The sequence below is a fragment of the Pseudorca crassidens genome, chromosome 4, assembly GCF_039906515.1.
Source record: "Pseudorca crassidens isolate mPseCra1 chromosome 4, mPseCra1.hap1, whole genome shotgun sequence".
Taxonomy (NCBI): domain Eukaryota; kingdom Metazoa; phylum Chordata; class Mammalia; order Artiodactyla; family Delphinidae; genus Pseudorca; species Pseudorca crassidens.
In genome coordinates, this window is record NC_090299.1 from 147,221,911 (window position 1) to 147,240,367 (window position 18,457).

At 39.2% G+C, this 18,457-nt stretch overlaps 1 protein-coding gene, 1 long non-coding RNA gene and 1 other non-coding gene across 5 annotated transcripts in view; 1 reads left to right on the forward strand and 2 right to left on the reverse strand.

Annotated features, from left to right (window-relative positions):
* LOC137223057 (probable E3 ubiquitin-protein ligase HERC6) overlaps positions 1-3,329 on the reverse strand; it is a 44,244-nt gene extending 40,915 nt beyond the window's left edge. The window contains 3 exon segments of the mRNA XM_067734654.1: positions 958-1,117; positions 1,810-1,885; positions 3,258-3,329. Of these exon segments, the coding sequence (XP_067590755.1) occupies positions 958-1,117; positions 1,810-1,885; positions 3,258-3,329 (308 nt within the window).
* An 816-nt stretch (positions 3,330-4,145) lies between these two features.
* The window catches only part of LOC137224053 (uncharacterized), a 66,056-nt gene continuing 51,744 nt past the window's right edge, over positions 4,146-18,457 (reverse strand). For all 3 annotated transcript variants that reach the window (XR_010943200.1, XR_010943199.1, XR_010943198.1), the window contains exon 3: positions 4,146-4,628. This is a non-coding gene — a long non-coding RNA (uncharacterized lncRNA). The remainder of the gene's footprint in view (positions 4,629-18,457) is intronic.
* On the forward strand, positions 13,880-13,986 carry LOC137224184 (U6 spliceosomal RNA). Its single transcript, XR_010943279.1, has one exon. It is a non-coding gene; the product is annotated as a U6 spliceosomal RNA (small nuclear RNA).

Here is an 18,457-nt window from a genome sequence, read left to right on the forward strand (position 1 = left end):
CACCAGGGAAGCCCCTACAGCAATCTCTTATACAATTTAATGAGCAGAGAAAGTAACAAAGGTAACTTCCTAGCATTAAAAAACATGCTTTTGAAAATTTCCAATGCACGTAATTCATGCACACACAGTTCAGACTGCTTGTCATATCATTTGGCCTAGGAAGCTGTGTGTGAGGATGTGATTTTTTACCCCGATTTTACTAAGGAAAATATTAGGATCCAGTGGCTTATGACAAGCCAAAAGGTTATGTTGGGAGGAAAACCTTTCCTCTTCCAACTTGTGTCCCGTGATTGGGGACCTGCAAATTAACTGAGTATATACAGATTAACAGGAGAAAAGGCAAAGTTTATCTACATGTACAGACAGGAGCTCCCGTAATGGAAAATTTGTACGATAGCCTGAGTAGAGGTGTACATATATTAACTTAGCAAAAGGGATTTATTTAGGGCTTCAGTGGGAGAGGATGGAAGGTTCAATTGGGTTTTTGATGCTGATCGGGCGCTTTGTCTTTACAACAGCTGAATTCATAGGAAACTCCCTCAAAGGACGGTTAATGGCAGCTGTATTTACAACAGGTAAAACTAAATCTTACCTGTTTTAGTCAGGTAAGATGTCTCTCTGTGAACTTTCTGTAGCTCAAAGATTTTCGCTTTAAAATAATCTTTACACCAACTCTGGAGGTCCAAGTGGGTCCCACAGTTATTTCCAGTACCTAAGATTAAAATCACAGGGTCACAGGTTCTCACTTCATGCTGCCCTGCTCTTTCATAGACTCTAATTAAATAACAGCTGGTGTTATACCTTGTCTTCCCCCCTCCTTCCCTCACTACACTGTAACCTGTGAGGTTAGGGACTGTGTTTGTTATAGTCATCTTTGGACCCTGGCATCTTGCATGGTGCCTGTCCCATGAAACTCAAAAATACTGAATGAATAAATGAATGAATTAAAATACGTACTTAGGCATAAAATTTATTTCCTTAAATTCTCCAATTCCCAGCTGTCCTTCAGAACCAGATCCCCACGCGAAGACCCTTCCTTTGTGACAGCCAGCCAGGGAATGCTCCTTTCCACAGCTCACCGGACCAACGTGTGGAGTCTCCAATGCCGGAATTCGTTCTTTAGGAACAAAATCAAAACCAAACCTCCCATAAGATTGTTCATATAATACCAAGTTTAACAAAGTACTTTTCTTCAAAAGGAAGGGTCACTGGGATTTCCCATCTCTTCCAATGGCTTTTCAATCAAGGCCTAAGGTCCACCTTAAAGGTGTGAAGGAAACAGGCTCAGTGTGTGGCACTGTCCTTATGGGAATACGGCTGCTATTTAAAAGGGTGGGCACGTGGAGGAGGGAACCTGTAAGGACTTGCTGCCCTAACATTTCTCTATGAGGGTGGAGTCAAAACCCAGCCAGATAAAGGAGAGAAGATGGGATCACCCCTCCTCCATTCCTGACTTTCCAGCCCTGAAGAGTGAGAACAGTGCATCCTTTGCTAAGGGCAGGGAGCCTGCCTGAGTGTGAGAGGCAGATGCCAGAGGCACTCACAGTGAAGAGTGCAGTAGCATGCCTCCCAATGGGCCAGATGTGCCCACAGATGAAAACCTGAGCACGTTTCCCTACAAGACAATCCAAGCTGTTCTCCCAAAGCATTTGTCTCTGAATTATCGGAGGTTTGAAGTTAAGCACATCATTACCGGTAAAGTTTTTCTTAACACTTAAGTTTTCTTTTTTAATCTTGTGATCTTATCCTTTTCAATGATTTACTTTGCAAACTATGCAACGATAAAAAAATTCCCAAAGATTCATATACTCATGGAGGTGGAAACTGGTACCTTCTTCCTGGAGAAGAATTTGGCTTTAAGTGTCACGTTGTCCCTAATTTCCACCTGAAGGGGATCAGAATATGCCACCCCAAAATACGCCACTTTGGCCTAAGGATGACTTTGAGATGAAGGCAACTGAGAATCAACAGATGCAGAAAGAGTTCTCTGCCTTCCCCTTATCAACTTAAAAGCATAAATTTGTGAAGTTGGCATGAATTTCTCCTGTGAAGGTGCACCCCCCTTCCATACCAGGAAGAAAAGAATGCCTCTTATCACCAGAGCTGGCACTGAGATGAGTCTGCATAAACAGCCCTTAGTAAAGTAACACTTATCTTCCATTAGTTTCCCTCATACACTTCTTTTTTTTTTTTTAAGATGTTCATTACTTTTATCTTTTTTTTTTAAGTTGTTTTATTTTTGGCTGCGTTGGGTCTTCATTGCTGCACACGGGCTTTCTCTAGTTGCGGCGAGCAGGGGCTACTCTTCGTTGCAGTGCGCGGGCTTCTCATTGCCGTGCCTTCTCTTGCTGCGGAGCATGGGCTCTAGGTGCGTGGGCTCAGTAGTTGTGGCGCACGGGCTTAGCTGCTCCGCGGCATGTGGGATCTTCCCGGACCAGGACTCGAACCCGTGTCCCCTGCACTGGCAGGTGGACTCTCAACCACTGTGCCACCAGGGAAACCCCTCCCTAATATATTTCAAAGACACTTCTCCACAATTGATCATCCCTCAAAACCCAAACCCCCTGTTCTTTGTTAAATGGCATATAAGCTCCTAAGACTAACCACTTGTTGAGTTTCACTTTTCTGTGAACCCCTGTGCACATAAAATATTTATAAAGTTGGAAGGTTTTTTCTCGTTAATCTGTCTTTGTCAGTTTAGTTCACAGGCCCTCAGTATAAGAACTAAGAGGGTAGAGGAGAAGTTTTTCCTCCAGACACATCTTTTGGAATTTATTTTAAGTAATCAGAAATTTGGTCAAATATTTACTTACAATAATGTCAATCATACTATTATTTATAAAAGGCCCTGATGAGATAAAAACAAACTTCCACAAGAGGAGAATAACTGAATTGTACTGTCAGAACCTGGAACGTTACACAACAATTTAAAATTTATTTTAAAAAATATATAATAAAAGGGCAATATGTTCATGATATTATGTTTGACGAAAACGCAATTTAGAGTTAAATTCTGCATATATAAAACTGTATAATGACATGATTTTATAAAGATTAAATGTATAATAGGAAAAAAAGGCCAAAAAAAATGCATCAAAATATTAGTTGTCTTTGGGTGTTAGACTCATAAGCGATTTCTTTCCCTGTGTCTCTATTGATATAATAATCAATAAAAGCAAAATGCTATTATACATGTTTTTAATCTGAAGAAAAAAGACGCCCTAGGGTATTTCTGAGGGAGTTTCAGGTGTCCAAACCACAAACCACGTTTGCAAGGTCACTCTGTTCCAGACAGATTCGCAGAGGTAAGGACTGGTGCCAAAAGGCATCTCCGTCCAAGGGAACGCTGCGCAGTTTAGCGCAACTTTCAGTTTCGTTTCGAAGACGGGACAACTGGAAACCGAAAGAAAGCCGAGGCGCCTCGGGAAAACGAAACGGGAGGCGTTGCGCTCAGGCTGCGGGAGGCGTTGCGCTCAGGCTGCGCGGGGCTCCGTTCTCCCGTCTCCGGCGGCCCGCGACCCAGCAGAAGTACGGGCCGCTCCCGCGCCCAGCCGCCTGCCCGAATCTGTGCGCTCTGCCAGCTGCGGCACCCAAAGGCTAGGGACGGGTGCGCGCTGACTTCCCAGGAAACGGGAGGCTGGGTGAGCCGCGCCCTCGCTGGCATCCCCCTGACGTCCAGCTCGCCCCCCGCGAACGGCTTTCGGGTGTCGGACCTGAGCGCCAAGTGTTGAGGAGCAGAGGGACCCCGGAGGAAGAGCGCCTCAATATGCATCCTAGCTAAGCCACTTGAGAGCGCTGTGACTCTGGGCAAGTCACTTCCCGATTCTGTGCCTCGGCTACCACGTCTGTGAAATGTGGACAGTAATACAGCGAATCTAATGATAATAAATTGTGTTAGAATAATGCCTAGAGTACTTAATAAAAGCATCTGCGTGCCAGCCCTTTTTTAGACTGTTTTTGGCACTGGAAATGCAAAATCCTCATGGTGCTTACATTCTCCTATTTATAAACAGATAAATAAATATTTTGTATGATGTCAAGTGGCAACGTGAAGAAAAATAAAACAGTAAAGGAATGGAGGGCGAGGGCAGAAGGAACTAGCATTTTTATTTTATTTTTTTTTTTCCCGGTACGCGGGCCTCTCACTGTTGTGGCCTCTCCCGTTGTGGAGCACAGGCTCCGGACGCGCAGGCTCAGCGGCCATGGCTCACGGGCCCAGCCGCTCCGCGGCATGTGGGATCTTCCCAGACCGGGGCACGAACCCGTGTCCCCTGCATCGGCAGGCGGACTCTCAACCACTGTGCCACCAGGGAAGCCCGGAACTAGTATTTTTTGGTAAGATATCAGGGAAGACCTCTCTGATGAAGTGACATTTGAGCAGAGAGCCAATGGGACCCGGGGAATGAGGGAATGAGTCATTCTCGTATCTAAGCGCGCAGGGTGAAGTGGAGCATTTGGAGGCTTTTGAGAAGAGAAGTGATATGATCTGACTTTAGTTTTAAAAGAATTATTCTGGCTGCCATGTAGAAAATAACAGAACAAAGACGGAAGCAGAAAAGCCAGTTAGGGGAAGCTGCTGTCAGAGCCCAGGATAGAAGGATGGCTGAGTCCAGGACTGAGGTGATATCCTAGAGGGGGAGAGAGAAGAAATGATCACATTCAACATGTTGTAAAAGTCAGAGTCCACAGATTGGCTGATGAATTGGAAGTGGGAGGAAAGAAGGAAAGGGATTAGGATTACTCCGAGGTTGGCCTGAGCAACTGGGGTGAAAGGTGGTACCCTTTACTGGAGTGGGAACCCCGAGAGAGCCACCAGTTTGGGGCTGATGGATCAGCAGTCCAGTCTGGTGATAACTGTGAGACGCTTATTATACAAGGAGGCAATAAGATCAATCATTCTGGAGTTGGGGAGAGACACTGAGGCAGTCATCAAACTGGGAATCTTCAGTGTAGAGATGATACTTAAAGCCAGAAGACTGAATGAGATCACCTCCGGGGTAAGTGTGTTAAGCATGTAACAGAGGACTGATCTTAGGAGGAAAACCAGGAAGGGCGGTGTGCATAAGCAAGTGAAGAATAAGGGAATGATTAACTCTTGTCAGTTGCTTGTGGAGCAAGGTTGAGTGTTGATCTTTAGGTTTGGCCAAATGGAGGTTATTGGTGACTGACAGCATTAGCCATCACCAGCATTTTCGTTTTATTTTTCTTATTATAGCATCCATTTATATACTCTCAGCTCACCTCTCCTTACTACTATATTTTAAGTAAAGACAAGAATAAATGTCATTTGCTTTTCTACCTCAAGAGGGTCTAGCTCGTGGTAGAGGCTAATAAGTATGTATTGGACAAATGGGTTGATGAGTGGTGAGTAAATGAGTATCGGTCATACTTCTGGTTCCATTTCATTAGGTACCATAGGTAACCTTTTTCTGAATACTAATTTCCTAAATGTTTTCCACTTTCTTTAGGCATAAGACACCGAGCCCTCACATTAAGTTATTTCTTTAACATGAAATCTGCTGGAGAACTAAACTGTAAATGTACTGCATCATTTTGTGTCCCCACCACCTAGCACAGAGTGTGTCACATAAAAAGAACTCAATAAATGTTAGTGAGATAGTGAATAAATTAAAGAAATTGAGAACATTTGAGAAAAATGTAATCCCCGATTCATCTGTGTTCATGCGCTTGGAAATAGTAGCTCCCAGTTACTGAATGTCTACCATGTGTTGACTATTGTATACAAAATTTCTAATTTAATTCTTTCAACAGCTTTTCTCAGTTAAGTTTCTTTTGGCTGCAAGTGACAGAAAATATGACCTCAGCTCGCTTAAGCAAAAGGGAAATTTACTGGTAGATTGCATTATCATTATTCAGAAATATTTGCTGCCCCTCTCCACCCTATGGCATGAAGCTTGAGTATGTGAATTTGTTCTGGCCAATGGCGTGCAAGCAGGAAGCATCCTCCAGGGAGATGGTTTAGGAGCTAGTACTTATTTTCCCTACTACTCTCTTTTCCCTCTATTACAACTGGTGATTTTCCAAACATAGCTTGCTCCATCATCCTGGGTCCCGGATCAAAAACAACCTAGCAGAGTTGCAGCCATCCTGTGTAACTAAGTGAGAACTAAATCTTTGTTGTTGTAAGCCCCTGAGCTTTGGGGTGTTTGTTATCACACAGCATAACTTAGCCTCTTCGGACAGTCACATAACTGAAAAGTCCATCGTCATGGCTGATTTGGGGAAGTGCTGTCAACAAGGGCTTATACAATGTCCGAGTGACTCCACTTCTCTGTATCTCTTCCTTCTGCCTCTTGCTGACGGGACTTCATCTTCAGGCCCCAAGCAGTGTAACTGCACAATTCCAGAATCTCCTCTGAAGTGGCAAGAGGGTTACAGCAGCTCTAACCTTTATATCCAGCTCTCAGCTTCACAGCCTGCAGACAATCTGCTCACAAACAAAAGCCATGGTGTTTAGCCATGATGCTCTCAATGGCCCAATCTGGGTCACATGTCCACTCCTGAGCCCATCAGATCTGCCTGCAAGAATCTCTCATGAGCACACGTTCTGAGAGTGCGGAGTAAGCAGATTCCCCAGTGAAAGCTGGGCATGTTGCTGGAAGAAGTGGGGGATGGATGCCAAGGAGATAAGCAACAAGGATCCTCTACATCCATCACGGAAACTAAGCAGTATTATCATTCCCATTTTGTAGGTGAGGAATCAAGGCTCAGAGAGTTTTACTAACTTGTCTGACGATACGTGCATATAAGTGGCAGGATTTTAACATTGACTAATTTGACTAGAAAGCCTATTTAATTTCTACTATAACATACCTGTTGACCTTTAACAAATAGAATGCCATATATTTCTCCAGCAAAGGTGGGTTTGTTTGGGATCAGCGAAGAATTGCAGTCTGGGGTCTGCACTCATGGTGAGCCATGTGCAAATCCCCCTGAGGTCAATCCTTGAGGATCAGCTGGAAGGACATCTGAGAAGAGGGAAGGGTATAGCATTTCCATTGCTATCCTCTGCCATCATCTTCCTAGACCCACTTCTGTTTAACCCACAATGCTTCTGAGTTCAAAGCCCATCTCCATGCTACTTAGCCAGGACAGCCCTTAGACGGGACAGATAAATGGAAAATGGACTGCACCCCATGTATTAGCTTGGTTTATGATCACACTCTAGCTGCCATCCCAGCTACCTCCGGAAGGCTCCTTGGAAAATGTCATCCAGTGACTCTTCACAAATGGACAAGACAATTAGGAGAGCCAGTACTAGTCAGTGGGAGAAGAAACCGCCTGCTCAAACCCTAACCTTTCAGGCTCCTTAGAGATAAGAGGTAGTAGTTTTGAATTTTATCTCTAGGTGGCAGTATGAGCCAACCTGATCCTCTACTCTTAGGCAACACGTTCATCTATTTTTTATGGTTGGCAAAGTAGTAACGGTTGACATCTCTTTTCTATAGGTAATCTTATAAATATCCACAAGGATGTTTATAATTTTCTTTCCCATGCTCATTGTAAGGTATTGGTATTTAAATTACTTAGGAAAAAAATGACAAAACCCTACTCTCACGTGTATCACTGCCATAATGCCTTACATCGTAACACTGCGTTTATCTGGAGTCTACCTGCAATCTCAGAGCTCCGAAACATAGTCCTGAACTGGGAAGAAAGAGGAAAAGTGCCTCTGAATCCTAGAAATCGTTGCCACTCAAGCCAGGGTATTCTAAACATGTTACACAATAACAAATTGAGGACTGCCCCAGGTTTGTCTTTAAAACACTGCTTAACTTAATTGGCTAACCTATGAGAACCAGTGAAGCTTTCCTTGTAAGTTAGGATTAGTTTCGCCTGCATATAATTAAAATGCCAAATAACAGTGATGTAACAAGATAGAAGTTTATTTCTCTCACACATAAAAAGTCCTGAGATATGTAGCCAAGGGCTCCTGTGGCACCTCCATGGTTTTTCAGGGACTCAGGCACCTTCTATGTGTTTCATCTGAGAACCCAACTTCCACCTTCAAGGTCGCTTCACGTTCCAAGGTGACTGCTGGAGTTCTAGCTATCACAACTCTATTCTAAGCAGCTGGAAAGTAGAAATGAGACTGCTATCCCCCAAATCCGATGCAAGACTTCTGCAGACATCTGATTAACCAAAACTTGTTTATAAGTAGATGCATAAGATGCTGGAAAATGTAGTTTTTAGCTGAGCATCTTACAACTCCAAATAAAATTGGCATTTTGTTACCAAGAAGGAAGGAGAGGATTATTAGGTGGCAATGAGCAGTCTCTCTACAACCAGCAAGGAATTTGAGATGTTTGGTCCAAACATATACAGCAGACAAGGCAGCTTCATGGGTGTGTGACCAGTGTTGTACACTGAGAGGGTCCTGCTCTCAGAAGGCCCTGCACTTAGTTTAATGTTCTATCTTAAAATTTTTAACAACTTTACCTTTGAACTTGTGTTTTATAAGTGCAGTCTGATGTAACACTGGAATATGCAAGTGAGCAGGGGAGATACATGCAATATGTCTGCTATTTCTTGCCACCCTGTTCACATATAGTGTTCAAGATGCCCCATGAGCACAAAATCCCATTGGGTCCATGATGTGCTCAATGTGTTCAATGAGACTCAAAGCTAGTATAAGGTAAGCATGTTACATCTACGACTGAGTAGTAAGTAGGGACACTGATAGCCCCTAGAGGCCACACTTTCTTTTTGAACAAGAACTGGGCTTCCAACACAGAAGGAAGGCAATGGCATTCAAAGAAACACAAAGGAGCAAGAAACCCTACCACACCATTCCTCACTCCCATTAGTTCTCAGTGTTAGGCAACCACTTATGCTGAAAATGCTGATATAGAAAGAAAAGGCGTCACTGTGGAGAACAGTATGGAAGTTCCTTAAAAAACTAAAAATAGAGCTACCATATGATCCTGCAATCCTACTCCTGTGCATATATCTGGAGAAAACCATAATCTGAAAAGGTACATGTATACCCCAGTGTTCACTGCAGCACTGTTTACAATAGCCAAGACATGGAAGCCACCTAAATGTCCATCAACAGAGGAATGGATAAAGAAGATGTTTTATACACACACACACACACACACACACTTACCCACACACACACAGTGTAATATTACTTAGCCATGAAAAATGAAATAATGCCATTTGCAGCAACATGGATGGATCTAGAGATTATCATATTAAGTGAAGTAAGCCAGACAGAGAAAGACAACTATTATATGATATTGCTTATGTATGGAATCTAAAAAAAACCATACAAATGAACTTATTTCCAAAACAGAAAGAAACTCACAACATAGACAACAAACTTATGGTTACTAAAGGGGAAAGGGGTGTGAGGAGAGGGATAAATTAGGAGTTTGGGATTAACATATACATACTACTATATATAAAATAGATAACCAACAAGGACCTACTGTATAGCACAGGGAATTATATTCAATATTTTATAATAATCTATAAGGGAAAATATTCTGAAAAAATATATATGTATGCATATATATATACACATATATATGTATGTATAACTGAATCGCTGTGCTGTAAACCTGAAATTAACACAGTACTGTAAATCAATTATACTTCAATAACAAATTTTTTTAATTAAAAAAATGTGAAAAGTCCAACAAAATTTGATTTTCCCCATAATGAATACTTTCATACTTTCACTGAAATATCAAATATTATATTCTTTCAAAACTAAAAAAAAAAGGTTTCCTGTATAATTTTGAGGGTCACTTTGTTAAGCTGGTTAAGTTGTGAATATGTTAAGCTTCCATCTAGTCTCAAGAGTGGTAGAGGAGGAAGTCTATTATTTTTAGAGATTCTCAGTGACTAATTTTTTCGTTTATAGCCCTAATTTATTTAGATAAACTTCAGCTCATAAAGTCTTTCCTGGGATTTGAGGGTTCACTTGAAAGCTAAGTAACTGGGGAAACTAATAAATTAAGAAAAGAGTCAATGTGGGGAAAGTGAAACTGCATTATTTAATAAAGAGTTTAAATTATGAAAGAAAAGAAAAGATAGGGCAACCCATAATTCCTTTTCCTTCCAGTCCTTCCTTATCATTAGGCCAAAATTAGAGTGTTGGTAGAACACGTGGGAATCAAGAAGTGGAATAAAACAGTTGAGTTAATTTGGGGCAGTGTTTCCACTATTCTGATAAGGATGAAACACACTTATAAATAAGAGCTACAAAATATAAAGTGCATAATTTTTATGATTTTGCATACAAGTTAAATGTTTGTATTTGCATTTAAAACTGGTGTTGCACAATGTAAAGGTGAACGGTAAAATTCATGCTAATAATTTAAAATTATATATATTTTTTTGAATAACATTAAGCAAATAAAAACACCATGACAAATTGAAAAAGACTGTGGAAGATGACCTCACCAACACCAAACAACCAACCAAGCAATAATGTGGAAGACTAATCACCAAGATGTGGATGTTAGAATGTTTACTATTATTCTTCACCAAACAAACAACTACAAAAGGAAAATGTCAGCAAATTTCTTCCAGCAAGCTGAGACACTGGGAGTGTCTGCACAGACCAAGAGAGCAACCTCGTGGGTTTCAGCAAAAATCACTAGGTTTGGGCTTCCCTGGTGGTGCAGTGGTTGAGAGTCCACCTGCCGATGCAGGGGACGCGGGTTCGTGCCCCGGTCCGGGAAGATCCCACATGCCGCGGAGCGGCTGGGCCCGTGAGCCATGGCCGCTGAGCCTACGTGTCCGGAGCCTATGCTCCACAATGGGAGAGGCCACAACAGTGAGATACCCGCGTACCGCAAAAAAAAACCCCAAAAAACAAAACCACTAGGTTTCTATTTTTTCCTGCTTCTACTATTTTGGTAATAGGAACTGAAAGAAGTATTAATACCACATGGGAAGACCTCCCCCACCAAAGAAATCTGAAATACATAGTAAATGTTTTTTCTCTCTTTTGTTCATTTTAGATGCTGGTGGTAAACTTCCAAGAGTTGTGATTTTTTTTTCAAAAAAATGTATGCCCTTCTTATTAATTTCTAGGATGAAGGGAGAACAATATTTTGCTTTCTAATGTGACTCTGAAAATGAGCAGTATGAAGTTCCTCAAAAATTAAAATTTTTACCCTTGAAAGGAAAAGATGGGAAAAAAAGAGATTGTAGAAGAAAATTATAAAAAATTATATTTTATACCTTTAATTGACCTTTTTTTCCTAGTCTTTGAACAAGTGGCTCTGAATTTTCATTTTGCACTAGGCCCCACAAATTATGAAGTTGGCACTGATGTCACGGTTTAATAACTCAGACTATTCAAAAACATTTATTTTCTAGAACTTATATAAACTTATTCTCCAGCCTTTGTGCTACAGAGTGGGCAGTGATCTTAAGTTTATCATTTAACTATCTCCATCTCTTCTTGTTTGAAATGTTGCTTTTCAGGTAAATACTCCATTTTCAGACATTTTCTTCCTTCCCACTCCCTCCAGCCCTGTGTCAATAATGAAAGTTTGGAAAGAAAAGATAAAGTAATATAGCCAAGTCAAAATAGAAGGCTGTTCCCATTACAGATTTCATCAGGAGAGCTCATCATTGTGTCATGAAAGTTTTATGAGAATTTTTTCACACTAGTGTCCTTAACTATTACTAGTTTATAATATGCAGGAAAAGTCAAATCGGAATATAGAAATTCAGTAAAATATGATGTCAGAAACAGTAATCATGAGGAAAGGAGAGTAAAAATGAAGAGTTTTTTAAAATTAGAAATTAAGATATCAGCAACTTAAAATAATCACATATAGATAGATTACTAATAATCACAAATATATAAATTACTATATAACCACAAAACAAAAACATCTATAATAGACACACACACAAAAAAAGAGAGAGGAATCCAAACATAACACTGAAGAGAATCATCAAATCACAAGGGAAGAGAAAAAAAGAAGAAAGGAGCAAAAAAGAACTACAAAAACAATTAACAAAATGCCAATAAGTACACACATATCAACAATTACTTTAAATGTAAACGGACTAAAGGCTCCAATCAAAAGACACAGAGTGGCTGAATGGATACAAAAACAAGACCCATATTTATGCTGCCCACAAGAGACTCACTTCAGATCTAAAGACACACACAGACTGAGTGTGAGGGGATTGGACAAAAGGTAGTCTATGCAAATGGAAATAAAGAGAAAGCCAGGGTAGCAATACTTACATGAGACAAACAGACGTTAAAATAAGGAATGTTACAAAAGACAAAGAAGGATATTATATAATGATCAAGGAATCAATCCAAGAAGAAGATAAAACAATTGTAAATACATATGGACCCAACATAGGAGCACTTAAATTTATAAAGCAAATACTAACAGACATAAAAGGAAAAATTGACAGTAACACAATAAGAGTAAGGGACTTTAATACCCCAGTTACATCAATGCACATATCATCCAGATATAAAATCAATAATGAAATACAGGCCTTAAATGACACATTAAACCAAATGGACTTAATTGATATATAGAACATTCCATCCAAAAACAGCAGAATACACATTCTTTGTGAGTGCACATGGAACATTCTCCAGGATAGATCACATACTAGGCTATAAAACAAGTCTCGGTAAATTTAAGGAAATTGAAATCATATCAAGCATCTTTTCCGACCACAGATTATGAGACTAGAAATCAACTACTAGGAAAAAACTGAAAAAAACACAAACTCATGGAGTCTAAGCAAGAAGCTACTAAACAACCAATGGATCATTGAAGAAATCGAGGAAAAAACTTAAAAATACCTGGAGACAAAAGGAAACAAGTACACAATGATCCAAAAACTATGGGACACAGCAAAAGCGGTCCTAAGAGGAAAGTTTAAAGTGATATAAGCCTACCTCAGGAAACAAGAAAAAAATCTCAAAGAAACAACCTAACCTTACATCTAAAGGAATTAGAAAAAGAAGAACAAACAAAACCCAAAGTTAGTAGAAGGAAAGAAATCATAAATTTCAGAGCAGAGGGACTTCATGGTGATCCAGTGGTTAACACTCCATGCTCCCAATGAAGGGTGCCCAGGGTCGATCCCTGATCAGGGAACTAGATCCCACATGTCACAACTGAAAGATCCCACATGCCACAATTAAAACAATTAAAAGAATAAAATACCTGAGAATAAACCTACCAAAGGAGGCAAAAGACCTGTGCTCAGAAAACTATAAAACACTGATGAAAGAAATCAAAGATGAATCAATATTGTGAAAATGACTATCCTACAGAAAGCAATCCACAAATTTAATGCAATCGCTACCAAATTACCAATGGCATTTTCCATAGAACTAGAAAAAAAAAAATTACAATTTGTATGGAAACACAAAAAACCCCGAATAGCCAAAGCAGTCCTGAAAAAGAAAAATGGAGCTGGAGCAATCAGGCTCGCAGACTTCAGACTATACTAAAAAGCTACAGTAATCAAGGCAGTATGGTACTGGCACAAAAACAGAAATATAGATCATTGGAACAGGATAGAAAACCCAGAGATAAACCCACGCACCTATGGTCACCTAATCTATGACAAAGGAGGCAAAAATACACAATGCAGAAAATACAGACTCTTCAATAAGTGGTGCTGGGAAAACTGAACAGCTACATGTAAAAGAATGAAATTAGAACACTCCCTAACACCATACACAAAAATAAACTCAAAATGGATTAAAAACCAAAATGTAAGACTAGACACTATAAAACTCTTAGAGGAAAACATAGGAAGAACACTCTTTGACATAAATCACAGCAAGATCTTTTTTGACCCACCTCCTAGAGTAATGGAAATAAAAACAAAAATAAGCAAATGGGTGCTCACTTCAGCAGCACATACACTAAAATTGGAATGATACAGAGAAGATTAGCATGGCCCCTGCACAAGGATGACATGCAAATTCGTGAATCATTCCATATTTTTAAAGCTGGGACAAAGTGAGAGAGTAGCACTGACATATATACACTACCAAATATAAAATAAATAGCTAGTGGGAAGCAGCTGCATCACATAGGGAGATCATCTCAGTGCTCTGTGACCAGCTAGAGGGATGGGATAGGGAGGATGGGAGGGAGACGCAAGAGGGAAGGGATATGGGGATATAAGTATACATATAGCTGATTCACTTTGTTATACAGCAGAAACTAACACAGCATTGTAAAGCAATTATACTCCAATAAAGGTGTTAAAAAATAAAACAGATTTTAAAAAATGGTGAGTAAAACTGCTATTGCCTTACCACAAATCAAGGTGATAATACCCAACTGTACTAGTTTTTATCACTATGTTTTTGATGAAGCAATAAAAGTAATTAAGTTTCTATCCTTAAGTAAATTTTAAAAAAAATTCTGTGTCATAAAATGATAAGTACAATTAAAAACATTTCTTGGATACCCAAGTTTGAAGACTGTCTTGAGGAACAGCAATTAAGCAACTGTATGATGTGCAAACTGAATTAACTACTATATTCATGGAATATTTTTACTTGAAAGAAGAACTGACTTACAAACCATGGTTATTCAAAATCAGGCTTGTGGCAGATATTGTTTTGAAAATAAGCAAAGTGAGACTGTCACTTCAGGGAAAACCATGGACAGTATTTGTTGTCAGTGATAAAATTAGAGTTTCAAGCAAAAATTAGAATATTAGAAAAACTGTGAGCTTGGTACCTTCTCAATAAAGATTTTTCTGATGAGATAAAAATAAATAAATAAATAAATAAATGGGACCTACTGAAACTTAAAACCTTTTGCACAGCAAAGGAAACCATAAACAAGACAAAAAGACAACCCTCAGAATGGGAGAAAATATTTTCAAATGAAGCAGCTGACAAAGGATTAATCTCCAAAATATACAAGCAGCTCATACAGCTCAATATCAAGAAAACAAACAACCCAATCAAAGAAAGGGTGGAAGACCTACATAGACATTTCTCCAAAGAAGACATACAGATGGCCAACAAACACATGAAAAGATGTTCACCATCACTAATTATTAGAGAAATGAAAATCAAAACTAGAATGAGGTATCATTTCACACCAGTCAGAATGGCTATCATCAAAAAATATAAATGTGGGAGAGGGTGTGGAGAAAAGGGAACCCTCATACACTGCTGGTGGGAATGTAAGTTGATTCAGCCACTAAGGAAAACAGTATGGAGGTTCCTTAAAAAACTAAAAATAGAACTACCATATGACCCAACAATCCCACTACTGGGCATATACGCAGAGAAAAGCGTAATTCAAAAAAACACATGCACCCCAATGTTCATAGCAGCACTATTTACAATAGCCAGGACATGGAAGCAACCTAAATGTCCATCGACATTTAGGAATGGGTAAAGAAGATTTGGTACATATATACAATGGAATATTACTCAGCCGTAAAAAGGAACGAAATTGGATCATTTGTAGAGATGTGGATGGACCTAGAGACTGTCATACAGAGTGAAGTAAGTCAGAAAGAGATAAGCAAATATCGTATAATAACGCATATATGTGGAATCCAGAAAAATGGTATAGATGATATTATTTGTAAAGCAGAAAGAGAGACACAAATGTAGAGAACAAATGTATGGATACCAAGGGGGAAAGGGGTGGGGTGGGAGGAATTGGGAGACTGGGATTCACACATAAACATTATTGATACTATGTATAAAATAGACAACTGATGGGAACATACTGCATAACACAGGGAACTCTACCTAATGCACTATGGTAACCTAAATGGGAGGGAAGTCCAAAAGGGAGGGGATATCTGTATGTGTATGGCTGATTCATTTTGTTGTGCAGTGGAGGCTAACACAACATTGTAAAGCAACCATATGCCAATAAAAATTAATAAAAAATAAAATAAAAGTTCCCGCATGCTGCCATTAAAGATCCCACATGCTGCACCTAAGACCCAGTGCAGCCAAATAAATAAATAAATAAATATTTTTTTAAAAAGGTCAGAGCAGAAATAAATGAAATAGAGACTTAAAAAAATAGAAAAGGTCAATGAAACTAAGAACTAGTTCTTTTAAAAGATAAAAAAAAATTGTTAAACCTTTAGCCAGAATCCTCAAAAAAAAAGATTTCAATAAAATCAAATGAAAAAGGAGAAGTTACAACCAACATCACAGAAATACAAAGGATCATAAGAGATTATGATGAACAATTATATGCCAATAAAATGGATAACCTAGAAGAAATGGACAAATTCCTAGAAATGTACAGTCTCCCAAGAACTAACCAGGAAGAAATACAAAGTATAAAAAGACCAATTACCAGCAGTGCAATTGAATCAGTAATTTAAAAACTCCGAACAAACAGAAGTCGAGGACCAGATGCCCTCACAGGTGAATTCTACCAAACATTTAGAGAAGAGTTAACACCTAACCTTTTCAAACTATTCCAAAAAATTGCAGAGGAAGGAATACTTCTGAACTCATTCTATGAGGCCAGTAGCACCCTGATATCAAAACCAGACAAAGATACCACAAAAAAAGAAAATTACAGGCCAACATGACTGATGAACCTAGATGCAAAAATCTTCAACAAAAACAATACATTAAAAGGATTATAGGAATTCCCTGGCGGTCCAGTGTTTAGGACTTGGCATTTTCACTGCCATGGCCCAGGTTCAATCCTTGGTCAGAGAACTAAGATCCTGCAAGCCACATGGCATGGCCAAAATAAAATAAAATAAAAATAAAAGGATTATACACCATGATCAAGTGGGATTTATCCCAGGGATATAAGGATGGTTCAATATCTGCAAACCAATCAATGTGATACATCAAATTAACAAGTTGAAGAATAACAACCATATGATCATCTCCACAGAGCAGAAAAAGCTTATGACAAAATTCAACATCCATTTATGATTAAAAAAAACTCTCAACAAAGAGTTGGGAACTCATCTCATCATAATAAAGGCCATATATGATAAGCCCACAGCTAACAACATACTTAATGGTGAAAAACTGAAAGCTTTTCCTCTAAGATCAGGAACAGAACAAGGATGCCCACTCTCATCACTTTTATTCAGCTTAGTATTGGAAGTCCTAGCCACAGCAATCGGAGAAGAAAAAGAAATAAAAGGAATCCAAAATGAAAAGGAAGAAGTAAAACTGTCACTGCCTGGAGATGATATGATTCTATACAAAATCCTAATGGCACCACCAAAAAACTACAAAAGCTCATCAATGAATTTGGTAAAGCTTCAGGATACAAAATTAATATACAGAAATCTGTTGCATTTCTACACACTAACAATGAACTATCAGAAAGAGAAATTAAGAAAATAATCCCATTTACCATCACATCAAAAAGAATAAAATACCTAAGAATAAATCTTAACTAAGGAGGTAAAAGACCTGTACTCAGAAAACCATAAGACACTGATGAAACAAATTAAAGACAACACAAACAAATGGAAAGTTATACTGTGTCCATGGATTGGAAGAGTTAATATTGTTAAAACTACTATACTACCCAAGGCAATTTATAGATTAAATACGATCCCTATCAAAATATTAGTGGCATTTTTCACAGAACTAGAATAAATAATTCTAAAATTTGTGTGGAAACAAAAAAGACGTGTAATAGCCAAAGCAATCTTGAGAAAGAAGAACAGAGCTGGAGGAGTCATGCTCCCTGACTTCAGACTGTACTACAAAGCTACAGTAATCAAAACAGCATGGTACTGGGATGAAAACAGATAAATCAATGGAGCAGAATAGAGAGCCCAGAAATAAATCCACACACTTATGGTCAATTAATCTATGACAAAGGAGGCAAGAATATACAACGGAGAAGAGACAGTCTCTTCAATAAGTGGTGCCAGGAAAACTGGACAGCTACATGTACAGGATGAAATTAGAACATTTTCTAACACTATATATATACAAAAATAAACTCAAAATGGATTAAAGACCTAAATGTAAGGCGAGAAACCATAAAAATCCTAGAAGAAAACATAGGAAGAACACTCTTTTTTTTGTAAATTAATTAATTAATGATTGATTGATTGATTTTTGGCTGGGTTGGGTCTTCATTGCTTTGCATGGGCTTCCTCTAGTTGTGGTGAGTGGGGGCTATTCCTCGTTGTGGTGCGCGGGCTTCTCATTGTTGTGGCTTCTCTTGTTGTGGATCACGGGCTCTAGGCACGCGGGCTTCAGTAGTTGAGGCACATGGGCTCAGTAGTTGTGGCTCGCAGGCTCTAGAGCACAGGCTCAGTAGTTGTGGCGCATGAGTTTAGTTGCTCCGAGGCATGTGGGATCTTCCGGGGCCAGGGCTCAAACCCGTGTCCCCTGCATTGGCAGGCAGATTCTTAACCACTGCACCACCAGGGAAGTTCCGGATGAACACTCTTTGACATAAATTGTAGCAATATTTTTTTGGATCTGTCT